The sequence below is a fragment of the Grampus griseus genome (assembly GCF_964374135.1).
Source record: "Grampus griseus genome assembly, chromosome: 20".
NCBI classification, from domain to species: Eukaryota; Metazoa; Chordata; class Mammalia; order Artiodactyla; family Delphinidae; genus Grampus; species Grampus griseus.
Window position 1 is genome coordinate 20,382,277 of NC_139014.1, and position 18,971 is coordinate 20,401,247.

Sequence of the window (18,971 nt, forward strand, 5' to 3'; positions counted from 1 at the left end):
AGAAGCTGGGCCGGCATTCCTGCCATGCTGGGCTCAGATGGCGGGGGACACCTAGGACATTGGGTAGAGTTATGGAAGCGGCGTTACCTTTGAGTCCGCTCCCCAATTTTGAGAGCAGTTCACTGCAGTAAAAAGGGCAGGAAAATGGGCGGAGAAAGAAGGAGGTGGGTCCTTCTGGGTCTGCTGACTCCACTTCTCCCAGGGGTACCAAATTGGGTCTGACGGAGAGCTGGGTTTGAGGCACCACTCTTGCCCACAGAAAGCATCCTTGAGCACGAGGGCGCTGCTGGGTTCCCGCTTCTACAAATGCAGTCAGAGGCCGTGGGGGGTGGGGGGCGGGCTGATCTCCAAGGCCCTTTCCCACCAACCTGGACTCTGGAGGAGCAAAGGGTTCAACCCAGCAGGCCCGTGGGTGTCTGACTAGAGCACCAAAGTGGAGCTCCTCCCCAGCGCCCATAGTGGAGAATCACCTAACCCTTCCCGCCCCGCCCCCCTTCCTAAGCCCTTTGTTCCCACAAAGTCCCTGTTAAACCCAGGCCTGGCTGACCCCCTGGCTCACCTCGAAGTTAGAGGAGGTCCAACTGACTCCACCCCGACGGGCACGGAGGGCTGGGGATCCCGATCCTTCAGCCTCTGACTGCCCGCCCCGCGTCCATCCCCAGCGCCATGGGGGAGTGGGCGTTCCTCGGCTCGCTGCTGGACGCCGTGCAGCTGCAGTCGCCGCTCGTGGGCCGCCTGTGGCTGGTGGTCATGCTGATCTTCCGCATCCTGGTGCTGGCCACGGTGGGCGGCGCCGTGTTCGAGGACGAGCAGGAGGAGTTCGTGTGCAACACGCTGCAGCCGGGCTGTCGCCAGACCTGCTACGACCGCGCCTTCCCCGTCTCCCACTACCGCTTCTGGCTCTTCCACATCCTGCTGCTGTCGGCGCCCCCGGTGCTCTTCGTCATCTACTCTGTGCACCGGGCCAGCAAGGAGCCGGGCGGCGCGGCCGGTGGGGCAGGGTCGCTGGGGACCCCGGGGCGCCCGGGGGGCCGCCGCGCGCGCCGCTGCTACCTGCTGAGCGTGGCGCTGCGCCTGCTGGCCGAGCTGGCCTTCCTGGCGGGCCAGGCGTTGCTCTACGGCTTCCGCGTGGCCCCGCACTTCGTGTGCGCCGGTGCCCCGTGCCCACACACGGTGGACTGCTTCGTGAGCCGGCCCACCGAAAAGACCGTCTTCGTGATCTTCTACTTCGCCGTGGGGCTGCTCTCGGCGCTGCTCAGCGTGGCCGAGCTGGGACACCTGCTCTGGAAGGGCCGCCCGCGCGCCGGCCACTGTCGCCAGGAGGCCGAGCGCGACAACCGCTGCAACCGCGCGCACGAGGAGGCGCAGCAGCTGCTCCCACCGCCGCCGCCCGCCCTGCCCGCCAGGCACCCGGGCCCCGACCCCTACGCCCCGCCCTCCTATGCTCACCGGGCGCCGACCTGCGACAGCGAGGGCGGCAGCGGCCGCAGCAAGGCATCGCTGGCCACCGTCCGCCAGGACCTGGCCATCTAGAGCTGCCTGGGGCGGGGGTGAGGTCAGAGGCCAGACCCCACTACCCCGGAGCGAGAAGCAGCTCTGCAGCAACTGTTCGCAGGGTCCCCTGCCCAGCAGATGACACACAGGGGGCATGGCCCGCCGGGCAGCATCCGCAGCTCCCAGCCAAGCTGGGGACATCTAAGGAACTAAGGCCGGTCCTTGGTGCCGTCATCCAGGCAGAAAGGAAGGAGGCTGGGGGGGGGGGGGGGTTGGGTGCTGAGAGAAAGTGGACAAGAGGAGGGCAGAGCTAGTGCAAAGTGGAGGGTCCGGTGGAGCCCGGGTTGTTTTACTGGGGACAAAAACAACGGTGATACCAGCATCCCTGGGGGCCTCTCCTTGTTCAGACTGAGGCGTGGCCTCTGTGTGGGCCCTCTGTGTACACATGTACACATACATACGGTGTGAGCTGTGGGTGCCCAAGCGCACGTCAAACCTGTGTGAGCTCTTGCGTGTGTGCGCATGCACGCATATATCCTGGGAGAGCTCTGGTTGTGCACGCGTGTGCACAAGCACATGTCCATCCTCTGCAGGCTCTCTGCGCACGTGTGGGCCTACCCCGTGTGCGTTCTGCGTATGCGCGTGCATCTGTGCGCCCTGTGTGAGCTGTGTGTGTGATCTCTGACGCGCACTGTGCGAGTGGCCAGGACCCAGTGCCAGCAGCAGCCACGGTGGCTCCCTCCCTACCTGCAGGGGCGTCATGGGATGGTCTGCCCTCCTGCTGGAGCCCACACAGGACGGGAGCGGGAGGGGAGGCCTCAGTCTGGGCACCATCTACACTCTCAGCCTTGTGGCCTGGGCAAGGTGGCTAGGCCCTCCTTTCATGGAGATAGAGTGGGGGTGGGCAGTGGGGTCAGAGGGCAGGACTGTTTTCTGGCTTCCCCCTCTTCACCCTGCTGCTGTTACCCCAGTCCATAGACATCCTCAGAAGAAACCTCCCCCAGAACGTGTGCTCCTGGCCCTGCATTTTCCCGCAGCCATCACCCGCTTCCCCTCCTCCCTCCCCGCCGCGGCCCCACCCCCGGGGAAATACAAGGATCTGTCTACGTGTCTGCATCCTTTTCCCCTCCTGTCTCTCCTCTGCCCCCATCTTCTTCCTCCTTCACTGCCCCAGTGGGGATGCTCTCCGTAAGCAGCCAGCAGCAAACTGAAAACTCCAGGGGCCACCATCCAACCACGCCTCCGGGGCTCCACCATCTAACCACGCCTCCGGGGCTCCACCAGACCCTGCCGAGCAGGCTGCCAGCGCCCCGGTCTTCCGTGTCCCCGGTCGCTTCCTCTCTGTCCTCCTTTTTCCTTCACGCCTCTTCCTCAGCTTTCCTGCCTGGCTCCACACAGCAGCTGGAGGAGTCTTTCTAAATAGCTCCCCTACTTACGTCCTTGGGGCTCCCCCATCCTCAGGGTAAGTCCAGCACCTGAACGAGGCTTTTGAAGCCCTGCACGTCTGGCCCTGCTTCATCAGGCTCCCTCCCCTTGGCTTCTCCAAGGTCGCCATGCCCCAAACCATGCCGAGTTTTCTGTTCCTACCAAGCACGGTACCCAATCTTGCTTCTAAGTGTTTCAACATGCTGTTCCTTTGCCTGGAGCGGCCTCCCTCTCTGCACTGCCCCCTTCCGCTAGCTAATTAATGCCTACCTGCCTTTTGGTCTCACCTGGGAAGAAACTAGATGGCTTCCTTTACAGACAGCCCAAGCCCCAAACCAGAGCTGGAGGCCCCAAGGCAGCACTACTGCTGGATGCATAGCTCTCTCCTCCTCACAGGCCCATAGTAGGTGCTCAGTAAACTTGGTCTGGATGAGGAACTGGTGGTGTTCCCCAGGCCCAAGCACTTATCCACGCTCACGGTGTGTGCTACCGTCCCTCCACCTACAGTGAGTTCTGCGTCTGCCGCCTGGACCCTTCCATGCAAACTCAGATGTGAATGTCCAGCTGTTTTCCATATATATTCATTAAACAAATACTTCTTGAGCACATAGTGTATACCAGGCAGTGTTCAAGATGAGCACTGTTTCATAGGAAGAGGAGGTGAGCCACCCATATAATTCCAAGTTTTCCATTAGCCACATTACAAAGTGAAAGGAAACAGGTGAAATTCATTTTAGTAATATATTTTCTTTAAGTACTTTTTCAACACGCAATATAAAAAAAGTATCGAGGAGATGTTTTATATTCTTCGTTTTGTACTAAGTCTTTGAAGTCTGGGGTGTGTTCTGCGCTTGGAGCACATCTCAATTTGGACCAGCCGCATATCTAAGACTCGGCCGCCACCCGTGGCGAGTGGCTGCTATTAGCAGATTCAGGTGTTGGGCTCCAGCGGTGAACAAAACTTGCCCCTGTGAAGCTCACATTCTGGTGGACAATAAATATAGACTGTACCAGTGTAAAGAGTAAGGGGAGAGAGAGTGACACCCCTGAGGAGTGACGGGGAGCAAGAACATACCAAGTTGCCAGCCATGAAGCTTCTCCAGGAAGAGCATTCCCGTTGGAGGGAATGGCGAGAACAAAGGTCCTGAGGCGGGAATAAGCTGGAGGTCTTGGAGGCCAACAAGGAGGCTGGTGTGGCCGGAGTGGAGTGAGGGGCATGGAGGGGGTCACCAGCAACTCACATGGTGCCCCAGCTTCCTTAGCTCTCCTCTCAGTTGCTGGGGTCCCCATCCACCCTGGCCACCTCCGTCTGTTGTTGCCAGAGCCCGTCCTCTGCCCGCCTTCCATATCCCATCAATCACCTGGTCCTCCTGTTTTACCACCTAAGCATTTCCTCCCCTTGGCCACTCTTCTCCACCCCTTCAGAGGCTGCCCAGGGTCAGCCGGTCACCGATGGCCTGGGGTACTCCCTTCCTAGCCTCTGCTCCCGCCCCCTGCAATTCTAATCTGAACACCTCACTCACTAGCTTCAAATCCTTCACTGCCATTGCCCTCAGGATCAAGTCCAGCTCCTGAATTGGCCTTGACCAGCCCGTCCCAGCCTCTACAGCTTCACCTGTTCTGCCTTTTCCACCGAAACCCAAAATGGTTAAAACACAGAGCTGGGGATAGTTTCTGACAACCAGGAGCTTTTTATTACCTCTGCATTCCACCTGGCTAACTCTTCCCCTTAGAGATTTAGCTGGGAGAGAGCACCTGTTCCGGGAAGCCGTCCAAGCCCTGCTTCAGGCCTGGTTAAATGCCTCTGCCCTGTGCTCCCATAGGCAAAGCCCACGTCAGCCCTCGATGACCAGACTCCAGCAGTGGTTCTCAACTGGGGGCGATTTTTCCCCCCAGGGGACATTGGGCAACGTCTGCAGATATATTTGGTTGTCACAGCTTGAGGGAAGGTGCGACTAGTGGATAGAAGCCAGGGTTGCTGCTAAACACCTACTGTGTGCAGGACGGCCCGTCTCAGCAAATAATTCATAGCCCAGAATGTCACTTGTGCCGTAGATAAGAAACTCTGCTCTACAGTGAACTATGAACCATCCAGCGCAACCTCGAGCCCCAGCAGCAAAGTTACTATCCCAAGGGGGGCGCTTCGTAAGTGTGGGCGTCACTGCTTTAGTCGTCACAGGGAGGGGCACCCTCTTGGCATTTGGCGGGTAGGGACTAAGAATGCCAATGTCCCCCCACAATAAAGAATTGTCACACACTCCTTTAGAATGTCCCACTGACATTTACATAGTGAACAGCCTCTTTATAATTACCTGACCCTGTTTTACATATAAAACATTAAGGGTTTAGTTTGGGACTTTTTTTTTTTTTTGGCATGGTTTTATTATTCATTCTTGGTTTTTATCCACCCATACTCTTTAATTTTCCTGGGCTCCTTGTACAGAATAGCTTCCGACCTTCTTACTTCTTTTAAATCCAAATGTTCATTAAAAAAAGAGAAGCAAGTATAAGACTGTGTCCTATCCGCCCAGTGATTGGGCCCAAGCATTGACACGTGGAAATTCACAGTACTTTCCCTGAATTTCTCCTTTACAATATAGTGTGCCAGCGTGGTGACTTTTTAAAGCATGTGTTTGGTATGTTATGTTAAATTATGTCAGGTTCATAAAGAAACCTGTTAGAAAGTGTTAGAAAGTATTTGCTAGAGGAAGAGAGCCTCGGTCCTCAGCACCCTCTCCAGCCTGGGCCAGACTGTGACATAAGTGAGGATCTGGCGCCACCTGATGGCTGAAGTATAAATGGCAGGTGGACCCCCGTGGAAGGAGCTCTTCCCGCCCAGGAATCTCTTCTCGCCCAGGCGCCCCGCTAACCCTCCCCAAACGCAGCCTCCACTGCCACCTCCCCAGACGTCCCCGCCCCCAAGATCTCAGTGCCTGATGCTTCTTCAAGGGCTTCAGGGATCCAGGAAAGAGCCCTGGCTGAGAGGTAGGAGCCCTTAGTACTGTTCCCCGATCTGCCACTAACTTGCTGTGTGACCAAGGGCAAGGGCACTGCCCTCTCTGGGCCTTGATGTGTAGTGGCGGGGAAGGGGGGGGAACTGGCTTCTGAGGACCCTCAAGGCCTGTCACACTCCATCCTCTCAACCAGGAGCATCCAAGTGCCCTGTCACCTGTCTGTCCTCTGTGCCTCCTGCCCACAGAAGTGAGCTTAGGGGTGGACAGGGGAGGGCAGGACAATTCTTCCTGGAGGCAGAGGGACAAGAGGGCGGGCCTCCCAAGTTTCCATCCCAATCCTGAGCTCTTCTTAGTTTGCAATAAGCCCCTGACCCAGGTCCCCATGCCAACTGCCACTCCTGCTGTGAAGGTCATCTGTGGTCACTCCAAAAATAGAACTCTGCCACTAAGTGACCCCCCAGACTCAACCTCTGGCTTCCCAAGGGCTAGGGACTCTGAGGGCCGAGGTGGCTTTCTCCCTCGGAACGGGGACTCCCTGAAGGCGCAGGCAGGCTCTCCCTTTCTCCCCTCCCCCCACTCCACACTGGGGTCCCTAACGGGCTGTGAAAGCCCCTAGACCAAGGGCTTTCTAAGGGCAGGCCCATCTCCTTCCACACGGTCTCCAAAGATCCCAGCACAGCAAGGCAGGCTCTGAAGGCGGCTTGGCCCCCCCAGCGCCCACAGCTAACCCCCAGCCCCTGCCCAGACACCGAGAGAAGGCGGCAAGGCAGCGAGGCTCTGAGGCACGTGTAGAATAAATATAACTTTATTCTTTATCCAGTAGATCTCAGTGGAAAGTCCAACAGTAACAGGTGCACCAGCGGGCTCTGGGGGGATGAGACCCCAACCCCGGGGCAAGGAGGGCAGGGCAGAGCCAGCTCCCCAAACCCAGGGGTGCAGGGGTGACGGGAGGGGGCCCCCTGTAGGCCCGTCCTGCGGGGCAAGGAGGGGGCACGGGGGTGGGGTGGGGCAGGCCAGGGAAATGGAGGAACTCGGGCCACAAGTGTCTGCCGGCCCGTCTGTCCACTGTGTGTGTGTGTGTGTGTGTGTGTGTGTGTGTGTGTGTGTGTGTGTGTGTGTGTGTGTGTGTGTGTGTGTGTGTGTGTGTGTGTGTGTGTGTGTGTGTGTATCTGGGGGCCCTGTGGGCGGTGCTGGTGGCTGTGAGGCTGGGGGGCAGGGGCAGCTCGGATCCCCTGGCCAGCCCCTTCACGGGGCTCGGGGGTGGGGGGGCTGGAGGGCTTCAATGATGTGGGCTCTGATGGGGAGGCAGCTGTGCCAAGGACAGGAGGCTGAGAAACACACGCCTTTATGTTCTGAGGCCCCCTTGCTTTGCCCCTGCCCCATCTCTTGGGGGAGCCCCCTCCTTCCAGGGGTTGCCGGGAAACTGTCCACGCCCAGTGGTTAGGCAGAGGGAGAGGGGAGGGCAGGCCTCGGAAAGTTAGTACTTCACAGTTTTAAAGAGAAAACTGAAGAGGAAAAGGCTGGGGAGGAGGGCTTGGGGGCACAGGGACTTAGGGAGAGAGGGGGCCCCTTCTGAGCCACTCCCCTCCCCCAGGACCCACCCCCCTCCAGCTCTGAATCCAGCTCCCCCCAATACACCGCACAGATTCCTTCAGTATAAATGTGCTTAAAATGAAAATTCTTATTAAAAAAATCAAAACCAAAAAAAAAAAAAATTAAAATAAAAACAAAACCAGCAAGAATTAATACCTGGGGGTTGGTACGGCAGGGTATGTACAGGGGGAGTCCCCCACCCCGGCCCACCCCCTCTGTCACCAACCGAGGCAGGGGGGCTCCCCAACGGGGGGGCAATGGCTTGTGAGTTCTGAGGATGGGGGAGCCAGGTCCTGGCATTTGCTGGTGATGAAGATGTGGAGAGGTGGGCAGAGGGGTGTCTTGATGAACACGAGGCCCCCGGGCCCCATCCTGAGGTCCGGGACCAGGGGTCCTCACTCAGTCCTTGCCCCCGATGTCAGCCCTGACATCTGCAGGAGCGGGCAGTCCATCGCAGGCCCGGGCCTCTGTCCGAAGAGTCGCCACCGCCTCCCTCCGGTCCCCCAGGGAAGGGAGGACAGGTGGGGGGCAGGGCTGGCAGGGGTCGCATGGTTGGTAGAAAGGCAGAGAAAAGCCAGGGCACGGGGCAAGGGCTGTGTCCACGGGCAGTCACGGGGAGTGCGTGGTCGGGCTGCTTCTGTTTGAGCTGGGGCTGAGGCTGGGGCTGCAGCTGCCGGGCGGGGGAGCCAGGCCACCCCCATCCCGCCCTCCGCCCCCCGCTTGTCCGCTCAGAGTGTCCAGGCCCTCTGAGTTCTCCAACATTTCCTGGATGAGAGGTGGCATGGAGCCCGGGATCTCCATCTTCAGCGTGATGACCCGCTCAGCCCCTGCAGGAAAGGAGGGACAGAGGTCAGCATGCCCACCCTGCTCCTCCAGCCCCACAAGCAATTGTGGCTCCAGGAGGGAGGGTGGAGGGGGTGGGAGGGTCAGTACTACCCATATCAGCTTCCACCGTGCACTGAACTCGGGGCTCAGCTCTTTGACATAAGGCAGCCCTCCTAAGCCCCCACGGCTGAGGGGCAGCAGGGCAAAGTGGTCCCAAACTCGGGCTCTGGGGTCAGACTGCCTGGGCTTGACACTGGGCCCTTCCTATGCGCTGTGTGCTGTGGACTCTCCTACTGACATCTCGAAACAACTCTGTAAACACCATCATTATCCCCACTCCTCAGATGGGAAACTGAGGCTCCGAGCTGCTGTCTGACCTGCTCAAGGACACACACCCACACAGTCTGGCTCCAGAGCCCTTAACCACCACGCAAAGATGACACTGCCCCCTTGGGGCTCACAGGCAGGGGTCACCCACCTAGGCAAGGTGGGGTCCGGTGAGTGGGGCATCACATGGGCACAAAGACGTGGGATGTCAGCTCAGATGCAGGAGGCCTGACCCTGGACGTGGACGGTGGGTCCTGGGCCAGGTGTTGGGGCCCAGCCCCAGCAGACACATGGGGCATCTCCAGGTGTGGGAGCCTCACCCTTAGCACTGATGCTTCGCAGGTCTGTGATCTTCATCAGCATCTTGGGGAACATGTGTGGGCGGCTGGGCCTCCGTTTCCGCACATAGACCTTCAGTGCCTCAAGCAGCGGCTCCTGAAGCATGTCCACCCTGTCTGGCTGCTCCAGGTCCTGCCGGTCTGAGGAAGCAGAAATGCCGGCTGAGTAGCTGCCCTAGCCCAGCGAGGATCACAGCTGCACTTCCAGCCTTGACCACCAGGGGGCACGCCTGCCCAGACCACGGGCTGAGCTTCTCTGCCGGGGGGCGGGGGGAGGGCGGGGGCGGTCCCCACACACAAAGGCCCTGAGAGGCTCTCAGATGTGAGCAAAGAGGGGCTGGGGACAGGGGTTGTCCAAAGGTCCCCCTGAGAGCCAAGTTCATGGAGGTGGGATCCCTGAACACAGGCAGTGCCACCTTAAGTAGAGACAGGTCTCCCACTCCTGCCCATTATTCTAGACACCAGCCTGATAAGGTAGAACTCATAATAATAAAATAATGACAGCAGCCAACATTCACTGGGTCTTACTCTGGGCACACTGTGCCTTATTTATTATCTCCTAATCCTCCCATCGACTTTATGAAGGGAAGACCATTACTGCCCCCATTTTACAGAAACAGAGGCTCAGAGAAGTTCAACAACCTGTTGAAGGTCAGCGTTTGGCCAGGACTTGAACCTGGGTGGCCTGACCTTCAGGTCCTCACTCCTAAGCCCCCTACAAGGAGCACTGCCTGGAAACGGAACCAGAATCCAGGTCTCCATCACGACTCCCTTGCCGTGTGGCCGCAGACCAGACCCTGCGCCTCTGGGACTCGGTTTCCCCCTCTAACAGGGGTCTGACAAGGGTCTGACAGGTCCCTTTCTGATCTGATGATCCCTGAGCTTCTCCCCAGGAGAGGCTCTGGGGGTCACACCACCACCCTGGGCCTGGCCCCCAGACCCAGGCGCCCTGCCCACCTCCACAGATGAGGCAGATGGCACTGAGCAGCCCGGTCTCAGCATCGTCCATCTCCAGGGGCAGCAGCTGGTTGGCGAAGGCGAAGACCAGGTCCGTGAGAGGCCCGAAGCCGGCATTGTGCATCTGGGTCCGGTTCAGGGTCAGCCCATCCGAGAAGGTCATTGTGTCCTGCTCGGGCGTGTACCGCGTGCAGATCCGCAGGATCTGGGTGCAGAGGGTTCTCGGGTTCAGGAACTCACATCCCCCAGCGCCTCTAGCACCAGCAACCCCCGAGGACCACCTGGCAGGCAGCCAGACCAGTGCTGTCCCATAGAACCTGCTGCAATGCTGGACACGTTCTACGTCTGCACCGTGCAGTACAGTAGCCACCGGCCACGATGTGGCTGCTGGGCACTTGAAATGTGGCAAGTGCAACTCAAAAACTGAACTGAATTTAATTTTAATTAATTTAAATTTAAATAGCCACACATGACCAGTGGCCTCTATATTAGACAGCTGATCTAGCTCATCCTGCCTCCACGCAGAGAATTAAGAGGGAAACTAGAATTTCCAAGAAGGCAAAGACCGCAGTGGATTTATGCCTACAGTTCCCAGGACTGGGTACGCAACAAGAGCTCCGTAAATGTATACTGTCTTCAACTCTCTCAAACCCTGATCCTGCCTCTTGCATCCCACCTGCCACCCCACCCCTATCAGGAAGAGCAGCCTGGTCACGTCCCACCACAACATTCCACATCTCAACCACCTTAGAGGTGGTCCAGAAGGGACAGGTGGGCTGAGCCCATCAGGGAAGACAGGGAGGACAGTCCTCCCTCCAGCCCTGGATTTGACAATCCCATCCGCCCCCATCCTGCCTCCAGTCCAGCCCACCCTCTGGCCCCAGCAGATGCCCTGCAGTCCCCTGAATCCAGCTGGTCCCACACCAGCAGCCGCTTCACATGCCCCTTCTACAAACTCCTAGATGCTACCTCCGCTGGGGCGTCCTCCCTAGGGTCCAGCAGTGTGGCTCTCTGTCCTTCAGGGAGGGGACAGCCCTCCCCCATCTCCAGCCAGCGCTTATCACAGTTTTGCAAGCTCTGTTTACATATCTGTTGCCTCCACCAATAGAAGATTTTCGAGAGGGGACAGTGGTGTGTTCACCTCTGCTCCTGACACCCAGTTCAAGGCCTGGCCACACAGGGTCCCAGGAGAATCTTTATTAGACTGAACAGATGGGAAGACAGGTGGTTGGAAGGAAGGTCCGATGGAAAGATGGACTGAGGGTGGATGCATGCGTGTATAGCTATACGGGTGACCCAGTGCACATCCGGGGGCTGAGTGGCTAAGTGGACACATGGGGGAGAGGAAGGGTGGCTATTTGGGTGGGTGGGTATTTGGACAGGTCGATTCCAGATGGACGTTTAGGGAGGTGGTTATTTGAGTGGCAGGACATCCTCCAAGGACACGGGGGTAGTGCCCAGGTGGGCAGGGTGCAGACCCTCACCAGGATGTCCAGGCAGGCAGCCTTGAGAAGGGTGATCTGGTCCGCAATGGTGAGGGTGGTGAAGCCGGGCAGCTGCTTGGCGAACTCCACAGTCTTAATGATGCACTTGGTGGAGAGTTCACTGAACTTGTCCCAGAGGTCAATGTCCAGAGAGACACGCTGTTCTGAGCTGTTGTTCTGGGAGGACGGGGGAGAGTGAGGGCCTTCCCCTCGTGGCACCCTTCTCAGCCTGGCTCCACCAGCCCCCGCAGACCTGCCCTCTACTGCCTTCACTTCCTGAGAGCTCCTTGATGGGAGGCGGCGGGGAGGAAGGGGAGGCGGGGTGGGGGTGGAGGGGACGCGGCGGTGGCCCAGGCAGGGGTGCGGAGGGGCAGGCCTGGCAGAAGAAGGGGTGCCCCCGGGGGGCCGTACCGTAGTGTATTTGCCCAGCTGGCAGAGGGCGGGGAAGGTCTCCTGATGCGCTTTGCGCACCTTCTCGATGAGCTCCCCCACCTCCGGCGTCAGCGTGTAGCTCTCGGAGCACTCGGGCTTGGGCGCCTCCTTCTTCTTCTTGTTTCGGTCGTTCCTCACGGCTGTGGAGGGGCCAGGCCGCGCGGTTAGAGGGCAAGTGCGGCCGGCGGTTCGTCCCCAAGCCCGTCCATCCCCAGCCCGAGCTCCTCCCACCAGACCGAGAGCAGCCGGCTGCGCAGGAGGCCACCCGGCGGGGGCGCGCACATGAATGCGTACACACGCGAGCGCACAGGCAGGCGGGACGGCAACACACGGTGCCCCCCCCGCCCCCCGCCGTGCCCACCCGGGCCACACACCGAGGCCTGCCCCAGGGCCCCGTGACCACCGCACGCACGCCTGCTCTCCCACGCATCTACTCCAGCTCACACTCCGGGTGCGCACGCGCGGGGGTCCAGGGCTGAAGGCACGTGTGGCGAGTGTCCCACGTCTGGGCTCGGCCTCCCTGCCTCCCGCTCCCCCTGCCTCCAGGAAGGACCGGCTCCTGCCTCCACCATCCCCCAGCCCTCCGGGCAGCCGTCTCCCTGGGGTCCCGGGGATGGGCGGCCAGGCGAAGAGTAGGGCTCCCCAGCCTGAGAGTGGGGGGCCCGGGTGGGAGAATCTCTCGGCCCATTAGCCGGGGGAGCTGACAAATCACCGGGGGCGCTGAGCCGCACACACCACTCGGCTTTAAAGAAGCGATGGGGTCGTTACCAGCCGATTAGCCCAGACACACAATCACTCACAGGACCAGTGGCGGCGGCTGCTGACGCTGGAGGAAGAGAGGGTGGGGGTGGGGGGCCCAGGGAGGGGCAGCGGTGGGGGGGGGCAGGCATAATTTGGAGATCACTCATGTCGATTCTGCAAATTCAATAAAGTGCAAGGGAGAGAAGGGAGAGGGAGAGAGAGAGTGGGGGGATAATTTGGGAAGAGAAAATTGCAGCTGTGACAAGACGTTTATCATTCGGAAGCTTTAATTCTATTGAAATGGCAGCTGCTCAGCTCCGGGGCACAGAGCAGCCAGAGAGGAGAAGGAGGGAGGGAAAGGGGGAGTTGGTGGTGGAAGGGAGAGGGGGTCCCCACCCTGGCCCTTCTGTGATGAAAAGCTCTGGGAGCGGAAGGTGGCAGAAGCAGAGGGAGGAGGTGGTTCCGGGCCCTGCAGGGAAGGGTCCCAGGCCTGTGGGTCCCAAGTTGTCACCCGCTCTGCAGCGCACAGCAGCCACTTCCTGGGCTCCGGACAACGCAGCCCCTTCCTCCTGAGGCAGGAGGTGGCCGGGTGCTGCAGGATCCCTCTGCTCCTGTCTGGGGCTGCTCGTGTCCCCCCCTCGTCCCCTCCCAGCTTCCTTCTTCCACTGCCCTGCCCACAAAGGGCTAGAGGGTCCTGCAGCCCCCTCCCCCACCCCATCCCCCATGGCTCAGGCACCATGGCAACGGCCACGCAGACAAGGAGGCGTCTGTCAGCGTCATTCATCTCTGACATCATCAATCACCGGTCACCACGGCAACACCCATGATTTCAACACAAGAGGGTCTCCCTGTCCAGCCCTCCCTCTCTCCCTCCATCGGGCCTCAGCTGAGCCCAAACTGGAAGCCCCCGTTCCTCTGGGATCGGGGAAGTCTCAATCCTCTCTTCCAACTCCCGGTCCCAGGTTCCACCAGACAAAGGCTCTAAGATCCCTATGCCTGCAGCACCTCCCCGGCCCCCCCCACACACACACAAGAAATACCCAGCAGCACCCCTGTCCTGAGATGCACAATCCGGAGGGACTCGGGGAGGCCTCTGAGCCCCACCCCAAAGCCAAGCAGGGCCGGCAAGCAAGGCAGCGGGCGCAGACACACGCATGCACGTGAGCGAGCACACGCAGCCCGCCTCACGCGAACAGGAAGGGCTGTCCGCACAGGGACACACAACTCGTGAGACAGACAGGTCCCTGAAGCTACAGGTGAACCGTCTTCAACCACAAGCCTGCACACCACGTCACGAGCACGGCCGTTCACATCCACACACACATCCCCAAGCCCCTGATCACCCAGCTTTAGGGGCCAGGCACTCGTGCCCTGCCCAACGCACGGCCCCGCCCTGCCCACGGCACTCACACTCCTTGGACATGCCCACTTCGAAGCACTTCTGCAGCCGGCAGTACTGGCAGCGGTTCCGGGTCACCTTGTTGATGATGCAGTTCTTGTCCCGATGACACGTGTACACCATGTTCTTCTGGATGCTGCGGCGGAAGAAGCCCTGGGTATGGAGGGCAGGGAGTCAGGTCAGCCACACCCACAGTAGGAAGAGCGCTGGCCCGTGGCCTCAGCCGTGGGAGCAGAGGGCCAGGTGGCTGCTGCCCCCAAGGGCTTCGGACATCAACTACCTGAGTAGACCAGATAAGGCAGAGGGAAGGGTCCACCTACAAGGATACCCCGAGAAGAATCCCAGTACCTGCTGCCTCAACACTGCAGGTGGGCAGAGGGCTTCCCCCAACCCACACGCATAGACCCAGCTTCCTCTCTCCTGGGGAAAAGGACCTCGGGCTGCTGGTGAGTCAAGTAAAGAGGCAGATGGGGCTAGAGGAGAGAGAGGCAGAGCTCTGGAACCCACAGCCCTGGGCTCAGAGCACAAGAAGAGAAGGCAAGCAGGAGGGGCCACACAGACACACACACAGGCTGGCCAGACAGGTGGAGAGCGCGCTCGGGAGCAGGGCAGCAAAACACACATTCGCTAACCAGGCAGATGCGCACAGACTGATCACAGGTAGACCAGGCTGGTCAGGGGCTGCCCACACGGGCTAACAGAGAGACCGACAGACAGGCTACGGCAGACCAAGAACAACCAGACAGGACAGGCAGACACAGAGTCCAAGGCCTGGTGCTTTGCGCTTATCTCTGCCCCACACTGAGGGGCAGCCCAGGGCCCCAAGCCTCAAAGCTGTGCAGCTTCGGAACCCCAATCTCTGGGGAAGAAACGGGTACAGAGGCTCAAGCCCTGGGGAGAGGAGGAGGAGAGGCCATGCCCACAGCTGCTGGGAAGGTGGCAGCCACATCTGCACCCTGGAGCCAAACATGGGCACGTGGAAATCCAGCCAGACTCTGGGAAGCCCACAGCCTGGGCACCTGAAGGAGAGGCCAAGGCAAGGCGCCTGCTCCTAACGGCCTCTTGCCAGGCTGCCATGGCGAGGTTCAGGCAGGGCCACAGAGGGCAGGCCTCCTGGGTCCCCAGCCAAGAGCCAGTCGGCAGCTAGCTCACCATGGCAACCCGGGCATCGGTAGCAGAGCGGGTGTACACCCTGCCAGCTGGAGGATGGAGATGATGGGGAAAAGAGCTGAGGCAGGAGGGGGACCTCTGGTTTGGGGGACCCCTGCTCATCTACGGGGAAGGAGGTTCTGCTGAAGGCTTCCCCTCCTCCAAGGCTGCTGCCACCTCCCGCACAGAAGTAAAAGCAGCAGCTTCAGGGACACCCACTACCACCACCACCACCACCACCACCGGCACAGTCCCAGCCCTCGGCAGTGGGAACATCCCATTTATCTAATCAGGGATGTCCTTCCCAATGACCCCCTCAACTCACCTTGCAGCCCTCACAAGCGCTGACCCCATAGTGGTAGCCTGAGGATTTGTCTTGACAGACAAAGCAAGGCTTGTAGATGCGGGGGAGAGGGGGTGGCGAGGGGGGGCTGGGCACTATCTCTTCGGAACTGCTGCTCTGGGTCTCAATGGCTAGAGAGACAAGAGGAGAAGGGCGGTTAGAGACCCAGGTCACCATCCTTAGTACAGTGCCCACCCTGCCTCCTGATCTCTCCCAGGAGCCTCTCCCAGCCACCCCACTGCTGCCAGGAGTCAAACTCTGGGGCAGGGACACGGTCTCAGGAAACCTGGGACTTCCCAGCCCGACTGGGGAAATGGGGCTGCCGATGAAGCTCCAGCACCCCCTCAGTCCTGCCTGCTTCCGCAGGACCCCACCTTCAAAACCAGAAGGAGCAGATAATAAACCATCAGATTTGTACACGGATGTGGCAGTACTTGGCGCTTGGGCGTGGGTGTCAGCCTGGCTCCACAGCCCTGGACTCTGGGCAGCCCCGCCCCATCTCCCCTATGTTAGGAAGGAGTTAAGGCCTGATGAGGAGGGAGGGAAGAGGACACAAGCTGGGGACAGAGGAAACTGGGGTCAACAGGATATTCAAAGCCGGCCACTCCCCCACCCCCTCTGCTTCCGCTCCCCCCTCCACCCCCTCTGCCAGCAGCCACAGCCCCTCCTCCACCCTAACAATCCCCTGGCCAGGGACCCAAGGCAGGGTGTGCACAGTCACAAATGCTGGGGCACAGCAGGTGGGGACTCCCTGAGATAAGCAGGGGGACCCCCTGGAGACAAGGAGAAGAGTCCCTGTGGGCCCCGGAAGCCCATTGCTCTGGGTGCCCCCTGTCTGGGGGGAAAAGCATGACAAAGGGGGTCTGTTCCCATCAATGCGCTGTCTGTCTGGCCTCCATACGATACTATGCCCTGTGTCCCGGTTACTATTCCCCTCCCCTCCTGTTATTCAGCTCTAAGAGGGCAGCCAGGCGGGTGACCTAGCCAGCAAGGGCAGCTCCCCCTACAAATCCTCCCCAGTGCCTGGCCCCATGCCCATCACCCCAGGCAGAACAGGGGGGGCTGTCTGTGCCCGAAGCCAGGACAGCTGGGGGTGTACTGTCCTGGATGAGAACTGTGACCCAGTCAACCCCAGATTCCCAAGGGGCCACCCAGCACCCTCCTGAAGCTTTGCTAAGTCCACGTGCCCAGGGCCAAGGAGGGGCAAGGATGCCTCCCTGAGGAGATAGATCCCTGCTTCCTCCCACACCCCAGAATCCCATCTAGTCTCACCCCAAACTCCAGCACACGAGGTTCTGGAATTCAAAGGGGCCCACAGTTCCTGCCCGAGCACCTCATGGCTCATGTGGCCCCGAAGCCCAGGCACGGAGAAAAGCAGCACGTGGATGGGGGCGGGGAGCGGTGGGGGGCTGGCTAGCTGCATGCTACCACCCTCCCCCTTTACCTGCAAACACAACTAGGGACTGCCAGGCGGTTGCTGACAGGGAGCCAGGCCAACAACCTTGGCAGGCCTTCCCTGGCTCTTAGCTGGGCCTGGGCACCACTTCCCTGGTCAGTCCGGCCGACCAGCACTGCTGTGGCCCCACGTCCCTGCCCCTGCCCAGAGGGCGGCCTGCAGCAAAGGATCAGTGACTGCCGACACCAGCCCCGCACCCAGCCGGACTCATCGCTGACCTCCCCCACCCTCTGCTCCTCACCCCAAATCGAACCGTCCTGGCCTGGTTTTCCCCACCTCACTCTCCCAGAGGCCAGACAAGCAAATCAGACAGGCGAGAGGCCTGAGAACAGCTGCTGGGGGGGGGGGCGGGGTTGGGGGGCCTGGGTGAGGCCAGGAGGCAGAGGGGTGAGCGACAAAGGAGCCCTTTGTTGTGCTAACTTTTTCCAAGACGTAAAAGGAGTCACAATAGACAATCCAGACTGGTGGGGGGTGGGGGTGGGGTGTCAAGGACAAGGGGGTGTGGGGAGGATCATGGCCTAGAATCCCAGTCAGAGTTCTGACCAGAGAGGAAGGAGGCTCTGACCTCCCTCCCCTCCCTCTCTCCCTCCCCATCCAGTCTTTGCCCTGGACCCACCTCCCCCAAGGCCCGACCTCTAAAATGGACCAGAGGAGAGGGGGAGAAAGGACAGAGAGAGCTTTGGGGTATGGAGTGGGGTTAAGGGGAGGGGGCCGTGGGGAGACACAGGGGGTACCCAGATGAGGGACAGGCAGCTTAAGACCAGGGACTGACTGGGGAGGCAAAGGTCTGTAGAAATTTGGAGCTGAGGCAAAGTCCAGAGGCTGTTTATGAAACTGGAAGAATGTGCTTTTTAAATTGCACTTTTTGGCAGGACGGGGGAGATGACCGAAGGTGAGGGTACACAGTTTGGGCTCATTGAGGCCTCCCTGCGGCCCACCCCACAGCAGCTGGCTGCCTCTGAGGCTATCACACTGGTCTGCACGCCCCACGCCCAGCACATCCCCACCTGTCACCCAGGTAACAGCTCTGAGGTTTCCCACTGTGCCCTTTGCACCCAGAGCCCCGGCTCAGTCCCCACCTCCCGGGCCACCAGCCAGCAGCCAAGGGGAGCAGGGGCACTCTAGGACGCTCCCAGCCTCTGCAAGAGTCAGGACGCAGCCTTAACTCTGCACACCCAGCGGGGGAAGGACTGCCACGGCCTGGCCCCTTCCCGCTCACCTCCCTCCCCAGAGGCCCCAGCCCACAAATCTCTCCTCTTCCTGCAGAAGGACGAGGCGGGAGAAGCACCACACCTTCTCAGCTCAAAAGTTCCAGCGCCCAGCGAACGGATGGCACCGGCCCAGGGAGCCAGGCGTCCCCTCCCGCCCGCGCTGCCAGGCTGCCCCTCCCCCGCCCCCGCTCGGCTCCTGGTGGGCAGAACGCTCCGGAGTCCCCGCGCCCCAGAGCCGCTCGCAGGCCCGCACAAGGGGCCGGTTTCCTGGAGGAGATCTGCAGGAAATCAGCCGGGCCCCCGGCCAGCGGCTCCCCTCCCAATCCTGCTGGCGCCCGCTCCTCCGCAGCTCCGCTGGCAGCCCGCGGGGAGGGGCGGGGAGGGGGCGCACGGCGCTGGGCCTCGCCCTTCCTCCACCCCAGAGGAGGGTGGGGGTGACTCTGGGTGTAGCGCGGCGGCGGCGGCGGCGGCGGAAGAAGGCCCCTACCCAGCGGCCGCCGATAAGCATCTCCCCCCTCCCCCCACTACGGGCATCCACGTGCTTCACATTCTTGGACGTCTGGGAGCGGGCGGAGGCGTGAGCCGCGAGATTGGTGGGGGACAGATGGAGAGCCACATCCTTTGTACCCCTTGTCCTCTGGCGCCCCAAAACGGGGATTCTGGGGGAGGGGGGCAAGGTCCCCGGGGCCCTGCAGGATCGCGAAGGTCTTCTCCCCAAGCCCACGTGCAGTCTCTTCCCACCTTTGGTGGAGGTGGCAGCAGAGAGTGGAGAACTCGGTGTGAGGGGGCAGGAGGGCTCCTGTCACCAGAGGACCTACACACACCCAGGGGTTCGGTCATGAG

The 18,971-nt window shown here is 60.6% G+C and overlaps 2 protein-coding genes across 3 annotated transcripts in view; one reads left to right on the forward strand and one right to left on the reverse strand.

Annotated features, from left to right (window-relative positions):
- Positions 1-666: 666 nt before the first annotated feature.
- GJD3 (gap junction protein delta 3) lies at positions 667-1,533 on the forward strand (the record flags this gene model as incomplete). The annotated part of the gene is made up of 1 exon (XM_082678291.1): positions 667-1,533. One exon carries the CDS (start codon positions 667-669, stop codon positions 1,531-1,533), a length of 867 nt encoding a protein of 288 aa, XP_082534417.1.
- Positions 1,534-6,662: 5,129 nt separating this feature from the next.
- RARA (retinoic acid receptor alpha) overlaps positions 6,663-18,971 on the reverse strand; it is a 34,770-nt gene continuing 22,461 nt past the window's right edge. For both annotated transcript variants that reach the window (XM_082678944.1, XM_082678945.1), the window contains 7 exons: positions 15,444-15,592; positions 13,981-14,122; positions 11,809-11,969; positions 11,398-11,574; positions 9,914-10,118; positions 8,939-9,097; positions 6,663-8,293 (listed from right to left, as the gene is read on the reverse strand). In XM_082678944.1, coding sequence (XP_082535070.1) covers positions 8,076-8,293; positions 8,939-9,097; positions 9,914-10,118; positions 11,398-11,574; positions 11,809-11,969; positions 13,981-14,122; positions 15,444-15,592 — 1,211 coding nt within the window. In that variant the 3' untranslated portion in view covers positions 6,663-8,075. The remainder of the gene's footprint in view (positions 8,294-8,938; positions 9,098-9,913; positions 10,119-11,397; positions 11,575-11,808; positions 11,970-13,980; positions 14,123-15,443; positions 15,593-18,971) is intronic.